The sequence below is a fragment of the Trichoderma camerunense genome (genome assembly GCF_050948025.1).
Source record: "Trichoderma camerunense strain CBS 138272 chromosome Unknown V8C40scaffold_26, whole genome shotgun sequence".
Taxonomy (NCBI): domain Eukaryota; kingdom Fungi; phylum Ascomycota; class Sordariomycetes; order Hypocreales; family Hypocreaceae; genus Trichoderma; species Trichoderma camerunense.
The window spans coordinates 319,509-335,748 of record NW_028145344.1 but is presented as its reverse complement, the minus strand read 5'-3'; the positions used below and the strand labels follow the sequence as shown (position 1 = coordinate 335,748).

Genomic DNA, 16,240 nt, shown 5'->3' with positions numbered 1-16,240 from the left:
AACTGGCTTAATCATCAATCCCAGTCCACCTGTAGTCACGAGATCGATATCGGAGCCTTATCTTATCTTATCGACCAAAAAAAAAGAGAGACACAAAATAACGGTAGTAAACAAGGTGTCACTGAGAACGTATGACAAAAGAAGTCAATTCTCGACTTGAATAAACATAGTAATATCTTATTAAAATCGACATTATGATTTTGAGCTTTAATTAAAACTGTCCGGAGTGTGTAGTTTTTGTTCCTTAAAAGTTGTCGAGACCCCTGCGCCACTAGTACGTCATTCAGAAATTTTGCGACGCGGGTTTCTGATGCTGGTTCTGACACTTGAAAGTTTTCATCGCAAATCTAACCTTTCCCGCGCAATGCTTATATAAAAAAATCACCATCTTATTCTCAGTGGATTGGATCTATCTCCCATCGCGATGCCGTCCACAGGTGCCTTAGAGCTCCAAAAAAAGCTCTTCAAGCGCATGGGCTTGGATGTGCCGGAGGAAAAACGACAGACACAAAGGCGCCCAACCAAGCAGACGAAAGAATCATTCAGCCAAGTATCGCGTCGAAAAGCCCAGAGAGCACAGAAAAGAGGGCAGAGCCACTCGAGGCAGCCTCCGCCTACGAAAAAGGTTGTCAATGCGACCGGGTTCTCTCGCCCAGATAGAAACAACCAACGCCGACCGGCTGCCCCCGTTGAATCGGCGTCCAGCGATGGACAACAGAGTGATTCCGATGATCACATGGCGGCACTGGACGAGGAGGATGAGGATATCTTCGACCAATCAGACAACAGCGACAACAGTGACGACGTCGGAGACGCGGATGATTTCGATCTAGAGGACGGCAGTCACTCCGAGAGCGACGAGGCGCAGTTACCGAAGAAAGGGTCATCAAAATACGACGGCCTTTCCAGCGCTGTCCGCGAAAAGCTTGCCCAGGATGATAAAGAAATTGAAGAATTCGAAAAGAAGCTGCGTATAAAGAAAGGAGCCTCCTCACTGCCGAAGGCCTTCAAGGACGATGGGCTCGACGAGATTCTTGGCGATGTTGAGTCAGACTCTGAGACGATGCAAGCTGATGAGACATCAAAGCGAAAGCATGAATTTGATGACTGGTTGGCCTCAAAGAGGAGGAAAGCAATGCCAGAGGCAGCCTCAGCCTCGCTGGGCGACCTTGGTGAATCAGATGGCTCAGAAGATGAGGACGCTTTCGATTTCTCAGACGACGAATTTGAAAATCTGGACGAAGACGAGGATAGATCACAGCAGCCCAAGACTAAAGTCAAGGAAAATCCTTATGTGGCACCTGCCACAGGGGCAGTGGTCGCCAAATATGTACCTCCGTCTTTGCGAAAAGCTGCCAATTCGGATTCAGAAGCAAAGATGGGGCTGCAGAAACAGATTCAAGGTCTGGTGAATCGTCTGACGGAAGCGAATATTCTGGGTATTGTCAAATCCATCGAGGAACTTTACCAGAATAATGCCCGTGGCGACGTTACCGAAATCCTTACAAATACAATTCTGGCGCAGATGTACAAATCTTCAAGCGTTCCAGATCAATTTTTGGTTCTGATAGGTGGCTTTTCCGCTGCAGTCTACAAAGTGATTGGATCTAGCTTTGGATCCCATCTCATACAACAGGTGGTGGTGAACTTTGGCGAGTATTATAAGCATGCCTCTCAAGAAGGGGTTAGCTTTTCGGAAATTCCAAAGGAGTCCTCAAACATACTCGGATTTCTTACACAGCTATACTTGTTCGAGGTTGTGAGCTGCAAAATCATGTTTGATTACATGGAAAGATTTCTCGCGGACCTGAATGAACTCAACGTTGAGCTTCTTCTTCGCATCTGCCGCATGGCGGGTCGCCTCATGCGGAGGGATGACCCAAATGCGCTGAAGCATGTTATATCCATCTTAAACAAGGCAGTTAACGAAGCTGAGTCTTCCGATTTGTCTGTACGAACAAAATTTATGGTTGAGACAATCAACGATCTTGGCAAGAGCAAGCCTAAGGCTCGAGGATTGGATTCTGCCGTTGTGTCGGACCACGTCTTGCGAATTCGGAAGAAGCTTGGTGAGCTCAAATCACAGTCTAGGAGACTTGATGGTCTCGCGCCGATGGGCTTGAGTCTACAGGACATTGAGAAAGCAGACACAAGAGGCAAATGGTGGCTTGTAGGAGCAAGTGTTCCAGCAAAGGAGACTTATCAAGATGCGGAAAAAGAATCGAAATCCGCAACCAAGAAGAATGATATCGACATGTCTGATGATAACGAGGACATGGATATTGTACTGCCCGATTTCCCCAAGAAAGCCCGCGGCCAAGGCTTTCACACCTCAGCACAAATCGCCATTTTTACAGCCATCATGTCTGCGGCAGACTATGAACATGGGTACCGTCAATATGCCAACCTCAAGCTGAGAAAAGATGACCAGGCTGAGATTGCACGCGTGCTCGTGCAGTGTGTCGGAAGTGAGACCAATTACAACGAATACTACGCACTCGTGGGCAAGCAAGCTTGCACAAACAACAAGATCAGGTTTGCCTTTCAAGATAGGCTCTGGAAGATCTTCCGGAGTCTTGGCGAGTTAATGTTTGGTGAAGAGGCAGAGGATGAGGAAACTGCCGACAGTGAAAAGATGAAGGACGAGCGCCGTATTAGCCATGTGGCCCGCTTCTACGCAGACATGATATTTGACGGTGCCTTGAACCTCAACATATTGAAGCCTTTGAATCTACCTAGGCTGAATCGGTGGACTCTCATATTTGTCGAGCAGCTCATAGCTAGTCTACTGCGGGCCTGCCGGGGGAGCGAAGCCAAGGAGGGCGTCAGGATAGCCAAGGTGTTTGGCGTGGTAGCAGAAGTACCTACGCTCGCAGCAGGCATGGACTGGTTTCTTCGGAAGAAGCTACGAAAAAGCAAGCTGCTGACATCGAAGGAATTGAAGAAAATGGAAAGGGCACGAGCGACGGCTGAGGCTGTTGTCCAAGCTCAGACAGCGAGAGAGGGCTAATTAGGAGGATCTTGAGAGATATCTTTCTGTTTTACATCCTTACGCCCCTTACCTTTGACCTTTGTTCTTGTCGATTTCTAATAAAGGGGCAAAAATAGATATACAGTGTATATATACAGCTTCATAGGCAGTGGTGGCGTAGAGTCTTCTGGTAAAAGGGGCGCAACCCGATTGCCGAGGATCCATGATGCTTCAACGAAAACTACTAGGAACGAATGTCCGTGACTAAATTGGTCATCATTTTGCCCCGTCTGTGTCGTCCTCTTGTACTCGTAGTGGCAATCTGCCCCTGGGAAATGGCCAATATCAAATGCGAGTACCCGACAGCCTGTCCACGGGTGGCCACTTATGCCTCGTGACAGCCTCGTCTCTTGCTGGGCGGGTTTATTGTACAGAGATAGCTAGCATCTTGTTGGAATCTGGGAATTTTATAGGCACAGCTGAGGCGTCCCGCATCTAAGCGAAAATGTCCCAGTCCAGCCGATTTGCGCCGTTAGGCCGGATGGTACTTGGAGGTACTTTGTGACGACCTGTCGAGGGGCAAAAATGAGCGAGAGGCCGAAGTCGCGCAGCCCTCCGCATCTGCCACTTGTCGCACAGACAGAAGCTTGAAAAAGGTGCCCTGCTAGTACCCCTCGAGTACCCGCCCGGTGCACAAGTCGTGTTCACATAATCAAGCATGGAGCTTCCCTAAAACCGGCGGGCCTTGCTATAGGCTCAAAGCTAATACACTTCTTTTCGACCTTCAACAGTCGACTCTCTTCCCCCCATCAATTCATCATACAGCACCTGTCAACGGCTGCCCAGCATGATTGCTAGCCGCCTGATACCCCGAAGTGCCATCCGCACGCTGCCCAGCAGGCAATTGACGTGAGCGCCCAGTTCCCCTCCTGCCGCTGCCGTTTCTGGCTGTGGAAAATCTCTCGCATGGCTAACCCGCATCTTTGCTCAGCCTGTCACGATGGAGTCGAGGATTTGCCTCTGCTTCTGGTTCGTCGCCCCGAGAAAGAAGAAAAACGGCAGACTCGGAATACTGTACTAACACGGAGATATAGAGGAGAAGGACCTGGTCATCATCGGTGGTGGTGTTGCCGGATATGTGGCCGCCATCAAGGCCGGCCAGGAGGGCTTGAAGGTGAGGCATTGCCAAATTTGCTCGGCTGGTGATATTCGGAAGCTGACCGTGTTCTGTGTCTAGGTGGCCTGCATTGAGAAGCGTGGCACCCTCGGCGGTACCTGCTTGAACGTTGGCTGCATTCCCTCAAAATCTCTGCTCAACAACTCCCACCTGTACCACCAGATTCTCCATGACTCAAAAAACCGCGGTATTGAGGTCGGAGAAGTTAAGCTCAACCTCGAGACTTTCATGAAGGCCAAGGAGACCGCCGTCACCGGCCTGACCAAGGGTGTCGAGTTCCTCCTGAAGAAGAACGGCGCCGAGTACATCAAGGGCACCGGCTCATTCATCAACGAGAACGAAATCAAGGTCGAACTCAACGACGGCGGCGAGTCCGTCATCCGCGGCAAGAACATTCTCATCGCCACCGGCTCTGAAGCCACTCCCTTCCCCGGCCTTACCATCGATGAGCAGCGCGTCGTCACCAGCACCGGTGCCATTGCCCTGCAAAAGGTCCCCGAGACCATGACCGTCATTGGTGGTGGTATCATTGGTCTTGAGATGGCTTCCGTTTGGTCACGTCTAGGAGCCAAGGTCACCGTTGTCGAGTTCCTCGGCCAGATCGGTGGACCCGGCATGGACACCGAGATCTCCAAGGCCACTCAGCGAATCCTCAAGAAGCAGGGCATCGAGTTCAAGCTCAACACCAAGGTCGTCAGCGGCGACACCAGCAGCGAGCTCGTCAAGCTCGACGTCGATGCTGCTAAGGGTGGCAAGCCTGAGAGCGTAAGTAGTGAACCCAACAATAACTAGACAGCCCCGGAAGCTGGGTACTGATATGTCATTGCAGATTGATTCCGAGGTCGTTTTGGTCGCCATTGGACGAAGACCCTACACTCAGGGTCTGGGCCTGGAGAACATTGGCCTCGAGACGGATGAGCGCGGCCGTGTTATCATCGACTCGGAGTACCGAACCAAGATCCCCCACATCCGCTGCATTGGTGACGTTACCTTTGGACCCATGCTTGCCCACAAGGCCGAGGAGGAGGCTGTTGCCGTCGTCGAGTACATCGCAAAGGGCCACGGCCACGTCAACTACGGATGCATCCCGTCCGTCATGTACACCCACCCTGAGGTCGCTTGGGTTGGCCAGTCGGAGCAGGACCTTAAGGCCCAGAACATCCCCTACAAGATCGGCACTTTCCCCTTCAGCGCCAACTCCCGAGCCAAGACCAACCTCGACTCCGAGGGTCTCGTCAAGATCCTTGCCGATCCCGAGACTGATCGCCTGCTCGGTGCCCACATTGTTGGACCTGGCGCTGGTGAGATGATTGCTGAGGCTACCCTGGCCCTGGAGTACGGCGCATCCAGCGAGGACATTGCCCGAACCTGCCACGCCCACCCCACGCTCGCCGAGGCTTTCAAGGAGGCTGCCATGGCCACCTATGACAAGGCCATCCACTTCTAAGTTGGGAGGTCGTTGTGATGTGAAGCCGGTGTGGCCTTTTGAGTCGAGAGGGGCTGGGGTCAATTGAAGGTCTGGCGTTGGACGGTCTCTCAAGTCAATAGGTCGTGCGTAGTGAGAAAACAAAAAAAAATATAGATACGGGATGCAATGAAGCATGTCTGCATACCCAGGGCTGCCAAGGAGACGAACGCCTGAGTCAAACTGAGTCTATTTGTAGAATCAAGTTCTTCAAGGGTTGTATAATTATTACTTATAAATAATAAAGTCAAAAGAAGCAATGTTTATGATTCTCATTAGATACAAAAAAGGCCCAAACACCCGCTGCCGGAAGGAAGCTGAGTCTAAACACCAAGTGTATGCAGAAGAGAAAAGCCTGTTCCAAGGTTCAGTCCATATCGTTATGAATAGATAGAATAAAATGCAAGATGGTAGCAGAAAAGCAAATGATTCTTGTCTATCTCTGCATAAAATGCTAACTGGAATCTTGTAGACTAACTACGTAATTTGTGGCATTTGCTACTATCTGATTCGTAAACTTTTGGCTCATGAGATGAGAATCAAAGTAAGATAGGTAGAAGCCACATTCAAGCTGGGCAAGGAAGCGGCCATCTCTCCCTCTCTTTCTCAACACATTCCGAGATTAACTGCAATATTTATTTTAAAGAGTGGCTATGCTATGCTATCTAGCATACCGTGTCTCACATTTGGCGGATCTACCTGAAAGAGCAACGATACCAGAACAACGCAGTGATAGTGGAACAAGGGAGCGAAACTAGAACAGAGTAGCGATAGCAGAACAGAGTAGTGATACTGGAACAAATCATCTAAGCCATTATTGAACAAAAGTACTACATAGGTAGGTAGTGGTAATAGAACAAAGTATCGGTGGTAGAACAAAGTACAAACACATGGTGGCAGTTGTACAGCGACCCCACCCTTCACCCTTCTAAAGTTAGCTAGCTTTCCCTTGAGCTAAGATCTGGGGACCTGCACGCTTAGATCAACAATGGACGTTCTAGGTATGTACACGCCCGGTGACGCTTCCACCAGCCATCAACAGCCACCTGACTCCAGCATTAGGCAGTCATTACCAGCTGACTTAGAACATCAACCATCGTTCAGCATCACCTACTATACATTGATATGTGCATAGTCTGGCCTGTTCTCTCTCCCTATTTATTCGGCGATTCCACATAAATCATGGTCAACTGCGAGTGCGTCATCGAGCCAACTGAATAAGCCTCGACATGTCCAAGATCTTCTCACGACTCACGGCGTCTACGCAAGGCGGCCGGTCGTTTTACGAGCAGCTTCGATCCTACGACGACGAGCCAGACTATGATATCGAGGCAGGGCCTGCCCGCGGAGACTCGAGCCGACTCTTTGACAGCATCCCTGCACCCACGCTTGCCGCCGCACGACGCAACAATAGCCACAGCGTGGTGTCGCCAGGAGCGAGCAGCCGAGGCCCTCCGATGAGGTGGCCACAACACGATGACGACGGGGACGAAGACGTGCCCGCCTCGCTGCTCGTCGAGTCCAACAAGGCCATGGCGAATCCAGCCCTCGATCAGACAGAAGCGCAACACTATCGCAGCCCAGAGCCCTCATCAGGCCACGGCCGGGCTCAGTGGCGGCCACCCACCGAGGAAGCTAGACATGAGATGCCCAAACCAAGCGCACAACCGACGACGACAGCGGCACCAGCGGCACCACCATCGTTCGGATCTCTATTGAACGCGGGGCCGTCATTCGACCGCAAGAATGCTGCTCTATGGAGATGGGCGAACATAACAAATCTCGATAGCTTCATGAGAGATGTTTATAATTACTATGAGGGCGATGGAATGTGGGCCATCATGTGTTCCAATGCCTTGAGATTATTGTAAGTGCATTCAAGAGATTTGGAGGGAGGGAGCTATGTTCTATTATCACCCCTATTAAATTGGTTGAAATCGAATGGTAGAGCTAACATGAAGATGCAGAGAAACTTTATTCGTCGCTGTCCTGCTCACATTTCTTACGCAATGTGTCGATTACAGCAAGGTGCCGCACAGCCAGTCGTTGAAGCAGGTCGTCATACCTCAGTGCACCCAGAAGATGTCTGGCCTATGGAATTTTGGCATCTGGCTTTACTCATTCTTCTTCATATGGAAATCCGTGCAGTACTTCTTCGAAATTCGCCGTTTACTACATATCCGCGAATTCTTCGTTGTCCTCCTTGATATACCTGAACAGGACATGCAGACAATATCGTGGCAAGACGTTGTTGGTCGAATTATGGCTTTACGAGACCAGAATCCTAGGACAGCGGCCAATATGCCGCAAAACATACGACGCTTCATTGGTAGCCAGTCGAAGGAGCGTCTCGATGCTCACGACATCGCCAATCGACTGATGCGCAAGGAGAACTACCTCATCGCCATGATCAACAAGGATATATTAAACCTGTCACTTCCGTTCCCGTTTTTGCGAGGTCGTCAGATGTTTTCAAAGACCATGGAGTGGTATCTCCACTACTGCATCCTTGATATGGCATTCAACGAACTCGGCCAAGTACAGCAAGATTTCTTACGTGCCGAACGAAGAGGAGTCTTGAGTCAAAAGTTGAAGCAGCGATTTTACTTTGCCGGGTTGCTGAATCTCATCTTTGCCCCCATTGTTCTTGCATACGTCATTATCGTCTATTTCTTCACGTATTACAATGAGTATCAAAAGGACCCCAAGCTAGCTGCGGCACGCAAGTACACCGCACTTGCTGAGTGGAAATTTCGCGAGTTCAACGAGCTTCCTCATCTCTTTTACGAAAGACTTCATATGTCATTCCCGTTCGCAACCCGATATATTGACCAGTTTCCTAAACGCATGACAGAAGATATCGCAAAGAGTATTGCCTTTATGTCTGGCGCACTTACAGCCATTCTTGCAGTTTGCACTTTACTCGACTCGGAACTGTTCCTATCATTTGAAATCACAAAAGACCGCACGGCCTTGTTTTACCTGGGAATATTTGGAGGAATCTGGGCCATCACCCGTGGAATGGTGTCAGAAGAGACGCAAGTGTTTGATCCGGAGTATGCTTTGAGGAACGTTGTTGAGTATACTCACTATATGCCTGATCATTGGCAGGGAAGACTGCACAGCTTTGAAGTTAAACAGGAGTTTTCGGAGCTTTACAAGATGAAAGTCGTCATCTTTCTGGAAGAGATCCTAGGCATCATAACTACCCCCCTGTTGCTACTGCTGTCACTACCTAAGTGCAGTGACCAGATTGTGGATTTCTTTCGGGAGTTTACGGTGCACGTCGATGGTATGGGCTACGTCTGCTCGTTTGCTGAATTTGACTTCAAAAGGGGACCCGGCCAGCCCGTCGCTCGTCAGGGAGTAGCCAAAGATGTCCGCCAGGATTATTATGCTACAAAACATGGAAAGATGGCTGCGTCTTATTATGGTTTTCTTGATAACTATGTTATCAACCCGAAGACTGGCATCCCTGGACACCTGCCTCCAGGGACACAGCAGCCATTCCATCCTCCCCCTGCGTTTCCCAATCTGAATTCGCCCACTCTGGCAGCCGATATGCAAGGCTCTCATATGGAAACAGGAAGAAACAGGAGCCGGACAGCTGGGCTGGGTGCATTCCCGAGAGGCGGACATAGCATTACGCAACCATCCCCTATGGCATCCATGCTATTGGATGCCCGTCACCAGCCTTCGATCGCAAATGTGGCAGGCAGAGGGCCATATAAACCGCGTCCGTCACGCGGTACACATCCTCATCCTGCGGTCCAAATTCCCGAGGAGCCCTTTGAGGCTGATGCTGTAGAAGGGCAGGGAGGGGAGAGCTCCGAAGCAGGCGCTATGCTTGGGGAATCTATGTGGCAGACGTCACCGGGCATCAGTAAGGAAAACAGCAGCATAGCCCACGCGAAAGAACCGGATGTTGGTGTTCTTGGATTGATTAATCAGTTTCGGCAAACACAGCCGCATCGTCGCGGAGGAGGAGTAATTTAAGGAGTTATAGCGACTGCATATTGGGAATAAATAGGCATTAGGGGATAATAATTAGAACTTGCTTTCTTTCGTGCTTGATAGCCGAGCGTTTCTCTCGCATTGCCAATACCTGCTTGATCCTTCAAGTGTCTGCTACTATCGCTACTCTCTTAGACATCGTGATACGGGGTCTATTGTATAGCTAACTTGGGGTGCTGGCTATCTAATCCTGACACTGAATTTTGACAACAACTCTGGATTGGATTGGACTGCAAACCTGGCATTCAAATAACTAAATAGCCTATCTGTTTTCCATCTTATTTCATACCCAATAAACCTTCCTGGTTCCTTTACACAGAATGTATTTGACCATGATCTATTTACTGCCTTTTTTTTTTGTGGAATAGAAATAAGTAATTATAGCTCATAGCTTATTGCTCTGTATAATCTCTATAATTACTATATATTGCAAAAATATTCTTTACAAGCCATCGTTTCTTTTAATGAAGTACGCTCTGCAAAAGAAAACCATTGTCAGCATACGGGACACCAGTTTTGAGAAAAAGTGAACTTACTTGGAAAATTCATAAGCAGACCAGCAAATAGCCGTGCTGGGCATTGTTGTGACAACCCTGGGCCTGACTCCCTTAAAGAAGCCTCTGAAGCCCTCCCTTCTATACAGCAGCTTGCAGCCGTCCAAGAAGCCGCTAACATTCCGAACCTGCGGATCCGAGGATGTGCCTCTTGTTTGTAGGATAGTCTTGATGACGTCCATTGGGGTGGTGAGACCAGCGGCAAAGCCACCGGCAACGGCTCCGGCGAGACAGTGCGTGACGGGGTCATATGCCTTCTGCGGGTTCATGGTGGTGGAGATGGATTCGTAGGCGAGGAACTGCAGGGCCGTGAAGGGGACGGTCATGGACAGTGTGGTCGGGTAAGAGATGTAGAAGGCGCCGAGGCCTTCGTTTCGGTAGACGTACTTGGCGCAGTCGACCATGGAGCGGTACATCTTTCGAGACTCTTGCATCTGCATACGCTGCTTGATGACTGGAGGGGAGTTGAAGTTAGCATCTCGCTCACTCCTACGGACTTAGGGGTAAAAGCACGACGACATACCATCGAATGGGTTCATGAAAGCATCGCTAGCGATTGTAGCTGCGGCACCGCTTGTGGCTACAAGGCACTGGGTTAGCCATGGACAAGGTACACTTGGGGATTTGAGTAAAAGCGAGGCTCACCGGCAGCAAGAGGGTGGTGGACGCCGACTTGATTGCCGCCCATGGCATGTTTGACGGCTTCGTAGGTCGCAAAGTAAACAGCGTGGGCAGGACCTAAGCAAGAACCGAGTTAGCTATAAGAAAAAAGAAGAAGAGAAGAAGAGAAAGAAAAGAAAGAATTGCGGCAAAACCGCAAGCATGGGGGAAACATACCGGCTCCCACAATAACGCTAGACATGCCGCGCCATAAGCTGAAAACACCCTCGGTCCGCGCGATTTGGAAAGCATTCCGCAGAACGCTGTTGTGTGTTATCGTCCCATGCGGTTGTAGCACTTGCATTCGTGTCTATCGTCGCAAATTTCCGCGTCAGTACTAGAGGTTGAAGGAAGAAGAGGCTTTCCGCAAGAAGGCAATTACCTTTATCGCATCAATGGGGTACATGACGGTGTGTTCCTGTGATGTTTTTCGTCAGCACATGTCCAGGGCTGGCTGGCTGGCAGCAAGTCGATCAGTCACTCACAGCAATCCCAGCAAATGCTCCTGCAGCCATGTTCTGCAGTAGCGAGAAGTTTGGTGGAAGGGATTCATAGCTAAGCGCAAGAAACAGTCAGTACAAAATTGTTCACAATCTCGGCTTTCTTCTTCTCCCTCTTGATTTTTTTAAACTTTGTCGCGCATTGCGAGCGCACACAAGAAAAAAAAGAGAAAAGTACAAGAAAAAAACCACAATAGAATAAGCATCGTCATGGACATGGGTGGTGGTTGCTCACTCGTACTCCTCATCCTCCTCCACAGGCTTGCCACTTGGCGGCTGGGCCATCTCGGCCACAGCGTCAGAAGCTGCGCCAAAAGTCTTTGAATTGATGGCAGCCAGGTTGGCAGATGAAGCGTGCTGAGGCAGCACGACGGCCAAGCGTTATTACTGTCGTGGGATTCGTCGAGGGCGAAGGGCGAGGGCGAGGACGGAAGAGAGAGAGGCTGGCGGTCGGTCGGGCGGTCGGCGCTGAGGATTCGCAACTAAAAGCGTGCGTGAGTGCGGGCGAAGCAGCCGCGGCTAGAAAGGCGAGAAGATGAGATGAGATGCTGGAAGCTGATTGTGTGTCTCGTCGAGGGCGAGGCAAGGCGCGGAGTCGATAGTCGCAAGCTGAAGCAGAAGCAGAAGCACAGGCGGATCAATGGCAGCTCGAGAGCATTGGAAACAACTTGCGGGCCAGTCGAAAGAGAGAGGGCGTGCTTTTTCTGAGATGTTTGATCGCGGCCGGCACAGTCTAGATATCCCAGAAGCGGATCCCCAGTAATCCGGTCTATAAAAATTTCCCACCTCTTCTCCGTTGACGGCCTCGGAGTCCGGGAGGCAATTGCGAGGTGTGCGAAGCCCCACCTTGGCAAGTAGCTCAAAGCAGCGGAGTAATCCCGGGATATACAATTGATACAGTATATACTATGTGATATAACATTTTCAACCCGGGGCCTCGCCGATGCATGTGAAAAAAGGGTATAGGCTGGGCTGAGTTAGTCATTTCTGTTTTCTTTTTAGGTTGAATTTTATTTATTTTGTTTGTTTGAATGAATACATGCGTGTGTATTGCATCTATTGTACCTAAGGTATGCATTTGGCATGAGTGAACGCTACGAATTGGTGGTGATGACGATGACGATGACGATGACGATGACGATGACGATGACGATGACGATGACGATGACGACGAGGATCTATCTATCCATCTCTGTAAGATCAAAATAAAAGGGAAACAAAAAGATAAAAACACCGCTGCTGCTTTAGAATCCAAACGGTCCGTTGTTAAACTGAAACTTAAACTGCTGCCCGCCGCCGCCGCCTGGCTGCTGGAACGCCCAGTGCTGGCCTCCAAACGGTGATCCTTGGAATGGGTTTCCTCTCTCTTGGTTGTTGGGGTCGTCTCCTCTGTCAAACCGGGCGCGCAGCTCAGGGTCGCTCAATACCTCGTACGCCTCATTGATACCCGCCATCTTCTTCTCGGCCTCCTCTTTGCTCATGCCCGACTTCACGGCCTTGTCTGGATGGAACTGCTTGGACGCCTTGCGGTATGCTGATTTGATCTGTCTCTCATCAGCATCGTGGGCAACGCCAAGCACCTTGTAGTAATCCTTTGTCTTGCTGCGCTTGAGTTCAATCTGTGCCTTGTTCAGAAGTGGGTTGATCTTGTCTCTCTTGTCTGGGTGTGCGTTGGCTGCGTTTTCTAGCGTCTGAATGGCTGCCTCGAACTCTTCCTTCTTGAGTAATGTTTTGGCACGGTGAAACTGGCCCCAGAATGATTCTTCATTCAGCTGAACTGCCTCGTCGCAATACTTATCGGCATGCTTGCTGGTTGACTGTGACCCATTGTCGTTAGCTTGAGACTTGGTAACACCATAGGCACATCCGTGCAACTTACCTCAACGTAGGCCTGGCAAGTCATCTCGACCAGTTGTTCGTACAGCAATACTCTCCCTTGGGCGGGTATTCTTCCATCTTGGCGTAGCTCGTCGACCTGTTCCTTAACCGTCTGGAGGAGCCCGGTGTCTTCTTCTGTCCCAACCAGCCCTCTGCTCGCCGTTGTATATTGTCCCTTGCTCAATTGACCGTTTACCTTGGTATATGCCTTGGTAATAGCCTTTTGCTGCTTGTGTAATTTTTTGCAGACTTTAGAGTCTGGATCGGAATGGAGACACTTCCTGATCTGGCCGACGCCAGCATCGAGATCTGCGAGATTGTAGAACGAGACAGCCGAGATGACGACGTGGGGGGAGATGTCTCCGGGGCGCATCTGCAGCACGTGGCGAAGATCGCCAATGGCTTCTTCCAACTCGCCTCGCTCAAAGCGACAGTGGGATCGCGTCTCGCGCAACGGGATGTACCTGGAGGCGGTAACGATGGCATCCCCTGCATGGTTGACACATTCCTCCCATTTGCCCTCTTTTTCGGCAGCAAAGGCCAGCTTCATCGACTCCTCCGCCGCCGTCAGACTCTGAACGTCGGGCGAGTCCGACCCTTCGCCGGCCGCAGCGTAATCAGCTCTTGCGCCGTCCCATTCGGCGGCCTTGGCCTTGATTTTGGCAAGCTGGACGTGGGCGCCTGAAAACCCAGGTTTCAGCGAGAGCACCTTGTTGAAATCTTCAGTTGCGAGGTTTGCGCGACCGAGTGACAGGTACGTGGTGGCCCGCTTGAAGAATGACAGGTAGTTGGTCGGATCTCGAGCGATAGCCGCATCGAAATAGGCCAAAGCCTCGTTAGTTTCGCCCTTTGTGAGATGCTCCTGGGCTGAAGTCAGGAGAACTGATACGGGCACATCGGTGGGAATGTCTTGCGCCAACACGGCGCCGGCCGATATAAGTGCAGCCGTCACGAGCAGGTTTGGCAGGCAAAGGCGCATCTTTGCGACAGTGGTGGTCGTGATCGAGGCTAGATCAGTGAAGGGAGATTGAACACAAAGCCTGTGTCGCCAAACAATGAGCACAACGAAGCTGGTGACAGCAACTTGAACAGATGAGTGCAGCCGCAAGAGTGAGACGTGTCAAGATAGACGCATCTATATATTCGTGTCTCGATCAGGTGTGGCACATGTGGGGAGCGCGGAAAGGGAAGTTATAACGCTTCAACGAATGGAGCCTGGCAAGGGAAAAAAGAGGGTATGCTGTCCTTTCCATGTTAGCATGGGCCAGGGAACTAGCCAGGCTTACAGGGGCGATGCTGCATTAGCACAGCACCCACAACACAGCACAGGCACGGAAGTAGATGCGCCACAACCTATCGAAAGCGCTATGTACAGTATTAGCATTTGATTGAGCCGAATTAATGGCCATGGAGCGCTTCCCGATTTCGCAGCCCGATTTGATTATCTAACCCGAACTATTGGAATGCAACCCCATTGAACGAATTGAAGCACTTTAGCTGGTTTTGAATCCAGAGCACAGTCGCAGAATCAAAACTGATCCATGGCTTTGGATTGACTGGATGCTGCCAACTGGAAAGGTACCTAGTGCTGCTATGACAGGCAGTCAACATATACATGGAGAGTTATAAGAAGACACCGTAATTGCCATTCATAGAGTCAAAGAAATCACAGAATTACCATTTTATAATACAAAATACCCAGTAATTTATAATTATTTTCAATCACTGGCATTATTTCATACACAGCATGCCAATCAGAGGTAGCGCAAGTCAGTTTATCCTTCTCTGCAGTATGTACCTGCACATCCGCTAAAACCGCACCAAACCCAGCCTTATCGTTATCTACTCCAGATTATCCTTCTCCAAGCTAGCGACATCGACATCCCACTTCCAACGTTCGTTGCCCAAGTCCTTCCGCCAGCGAACCTCCCGCCTCTCCTCGCCCCCCCGAGATGGCTTCAACGCACCTCAGCCAGGACGAGGTCAGTCCCCCCTTCTCCTCCTCTTCACTCCATTTCCGCACCGCTTGTGTGTGGCATTGGCTAACTCGCGCATGTCCCAGTTCTTCGACAAGCTCGGCCATCTGTTCAACCACAGAAAAGGCAGCGACCATGGCGCCATATACCTAAGCCAGAAACGCCGTAAGACAACACACACATCCAACGATCCAATCTCTCCCTTCTAACCCGGCACTCAAAAAACAGTCACATACGACCCCTCCGAGAAATCAACAATGGCAAAGCTCTTCCCCGACCTCGCTCCCAACAAGCCCCTCCCCATCATCGTCCGCGCCACAAACGGCAAGTCCAAGCGCGACCGCTCCGACAAGGACAAGCTCTCCACCGTCGTCGAGCCCCACGAGCTCGAGGCCTTTTACGTCCGGTACGCAGACGTGTGCAAGGCGGGGATGGGGGCGCTCAAGCCTAGGGACAAGAAGAAGTCGAAGGCGAAGGCGAAGAAGAAGAAGGCTACTGCGTAGGGGAGTTATGAAAAAGGAGGGAATAAAAGAAAAGAGCTGGGAAGATGGCAAGAAACAGACGGCTAGAGGAATGGTCGAATTGGCACGTCCAAGAAAGAGAAGCAAAGACGGTGGTGGTATGGCCGAGATTTGTTGTCCGGGAAGGCAGAGTGGTGGTCTCGTGCCCCTCCGACTGACAACGGCAATCTCGACAGCAGAGGATTTCTTGTTGGTTTCAGCGATGTTCAACTATTTCAAACCAATATATGGCGCTCTATTCATCACCTAGCACCTTGTCCTCCATACCGTACTGCTCCGACTCTCACGACTGACGGCGTATGTAGGAGCCATCGAGGGATCTACTCTAGTATCAATGCAGACCAAAAACAAGACTACATCGGGTATCATTGCAGGAACAAAGAATTGTTGCGGTAGCTTTGTGTTCGATTATATACTTCTCCTATATAGTATATGAGCCCCTTCGTCTCACAGTCTGTTCCAATGGTTGGTTCAATTTGCACCCGAGACCCCCAATATAACATTATGCGCGTGTTGTATATGCC

At 50.4% G+C, this 16,240-nt stretch overlaps 6 protein-coding genes across 6 annotated transcripts; 4 read left to right on the top strand and 2 right to left on the bottom strand.

The window, feature by feature from the left end:
* The first annotated feature begins 130 nt into the window (after positions 1-130).
* Positions 131-3,244, top strand: V8C40DRAFT_258059 (CWC22 family protein). The gene is made up of 2 exons (XM_083218635.1): positions 131-274; positions 334-3,244. The coding sequence occupies exon 2, from the start codon at positions 425-427 to the stop codon at positions 3,008-3,010; it is 2,586 nt and encodes an 861-aa protein (XP_083067820.1). The 5' UTR covers positions 131-274; positions 334-424; the 3' UTR covers positions 3,011-3,244.
* A 497-nt stretch (positions 3,245-3,741) lies between these two features.
* On the top strand, positions 3,742-5,664 carry V8C40DRAFT_258058 (dihydrolipoyl dehydrogenase). Its single transcript, XM_083218634.1, is given in 6 exon segments — positions 3,742-3,880; positions 3,963-4,000; positions 4,066-4,145; positions 4,209-4,913; positions 4,978-5,611; positions 5,623-5,664. The coding sequence occupies 5 exon segments, from the start codon at positions 3,819-3,821 to the stop codon at positions 5,593-5,595; spliced, it is 1,503 nt and encodes a 500-aa protein (XP_083067819.1). The 5' UTR covers positions 3,742-3,818; the 3' UTR covers positions 5,596-5,611; positions 5,623-5,664.
* Positions 5,665-6,631: 967 nt separating this feature from the next.
* V8C40DRAFT_128318 (autophagy protein ATG9) lies at positions 6,632-9,884 on the top strand. Its single transcript, XM_083211026.1, has 2 exons — positions 6,632-7,480; positions 7,581-9,884. Exons 1-2 carry the CDS (start codon positions 6,843-6,845, stop codon positions 9,607-9,609), a joined length of 2,667 nt encoding a protein of 888 aa, XP_083067818.1. The 5' UTR covers positions 6,632-6,842; the 3' UTR covers positions 9,610-9,884.
* V8C40DRAFT_258055 (mitochondrial carrier domain-containing protein) lies at positions 9,775-12,132 on the bottom strand. The gene is made up of 8 exons (XM_083218633.1): positions 11,577-12,132; positions 11,327-11,396; positions 11,224-11,259; positions 11,019-11,151; positions 10,827-10,919; positions 10,705-10,761; positions 10,164-10,635; positions 9,775-10,103 (listed from the first exon to the last, which is right to left on the bottom strand). Exons 1-8 carry the CDS (start codon positions 11,624-11,626, stop codon positions 10,070-10,072), a joined length of 945 nt encoding a protein of 314 aa, XP_083067817.1. The 5' UTR covers positions 11,627-12,132; the 3' UTR covers positions 9,775-10,069.
* A 199-nt stretch (positions 12,133-12,331) lies between these two features.
* On the bottom strand, positions 12,332-14,417 carry V8C40DRAFT_258053 (tetratricopeptide repeat protein). Its single transcript, XM_083218632.1, has 2 exons — positions 13,221-14,417; positions 12,332-13,158 (listed from the first exon to the last, which is right to left on the bottom strand). Exons 1-2 carry the CDS (start codon positions 14,196-14,198, stop codon positions 12,586-12,588), a joined length of 1,551 nt encoding a protein of 516 aa, XP_083067816.1. The 5' UTR covers positions 14,199-14,417; the 3' UTR covers positions 12,332-12,585.
* Positions 14,418-15,089: 672 nt separating this feature from the next.
* V8C40DRAFT_258052 (signal recognition particle, SRP9/SRP14 subunit) lies at positions 15,090-16,226 on the top strand. The gene is made up of 3 exons (XM_083218631.1): positions 15,090-15,201; positions 15,282-15,360; positions 15,424-16,226. Exons 1-3 carry the CDS (start codon positions 15,172-15,174, stop codon positions 15,696-15,698), a joined length of 384 nt encoding a protein of 127 aa, XP_083067815.1. The 5' UTR covers positions 15,090-15,171; the 3' UTR covers positions 15,699-16,226.
* Positions 16,227-16,240: the final 14 nt, after the last annotated feature.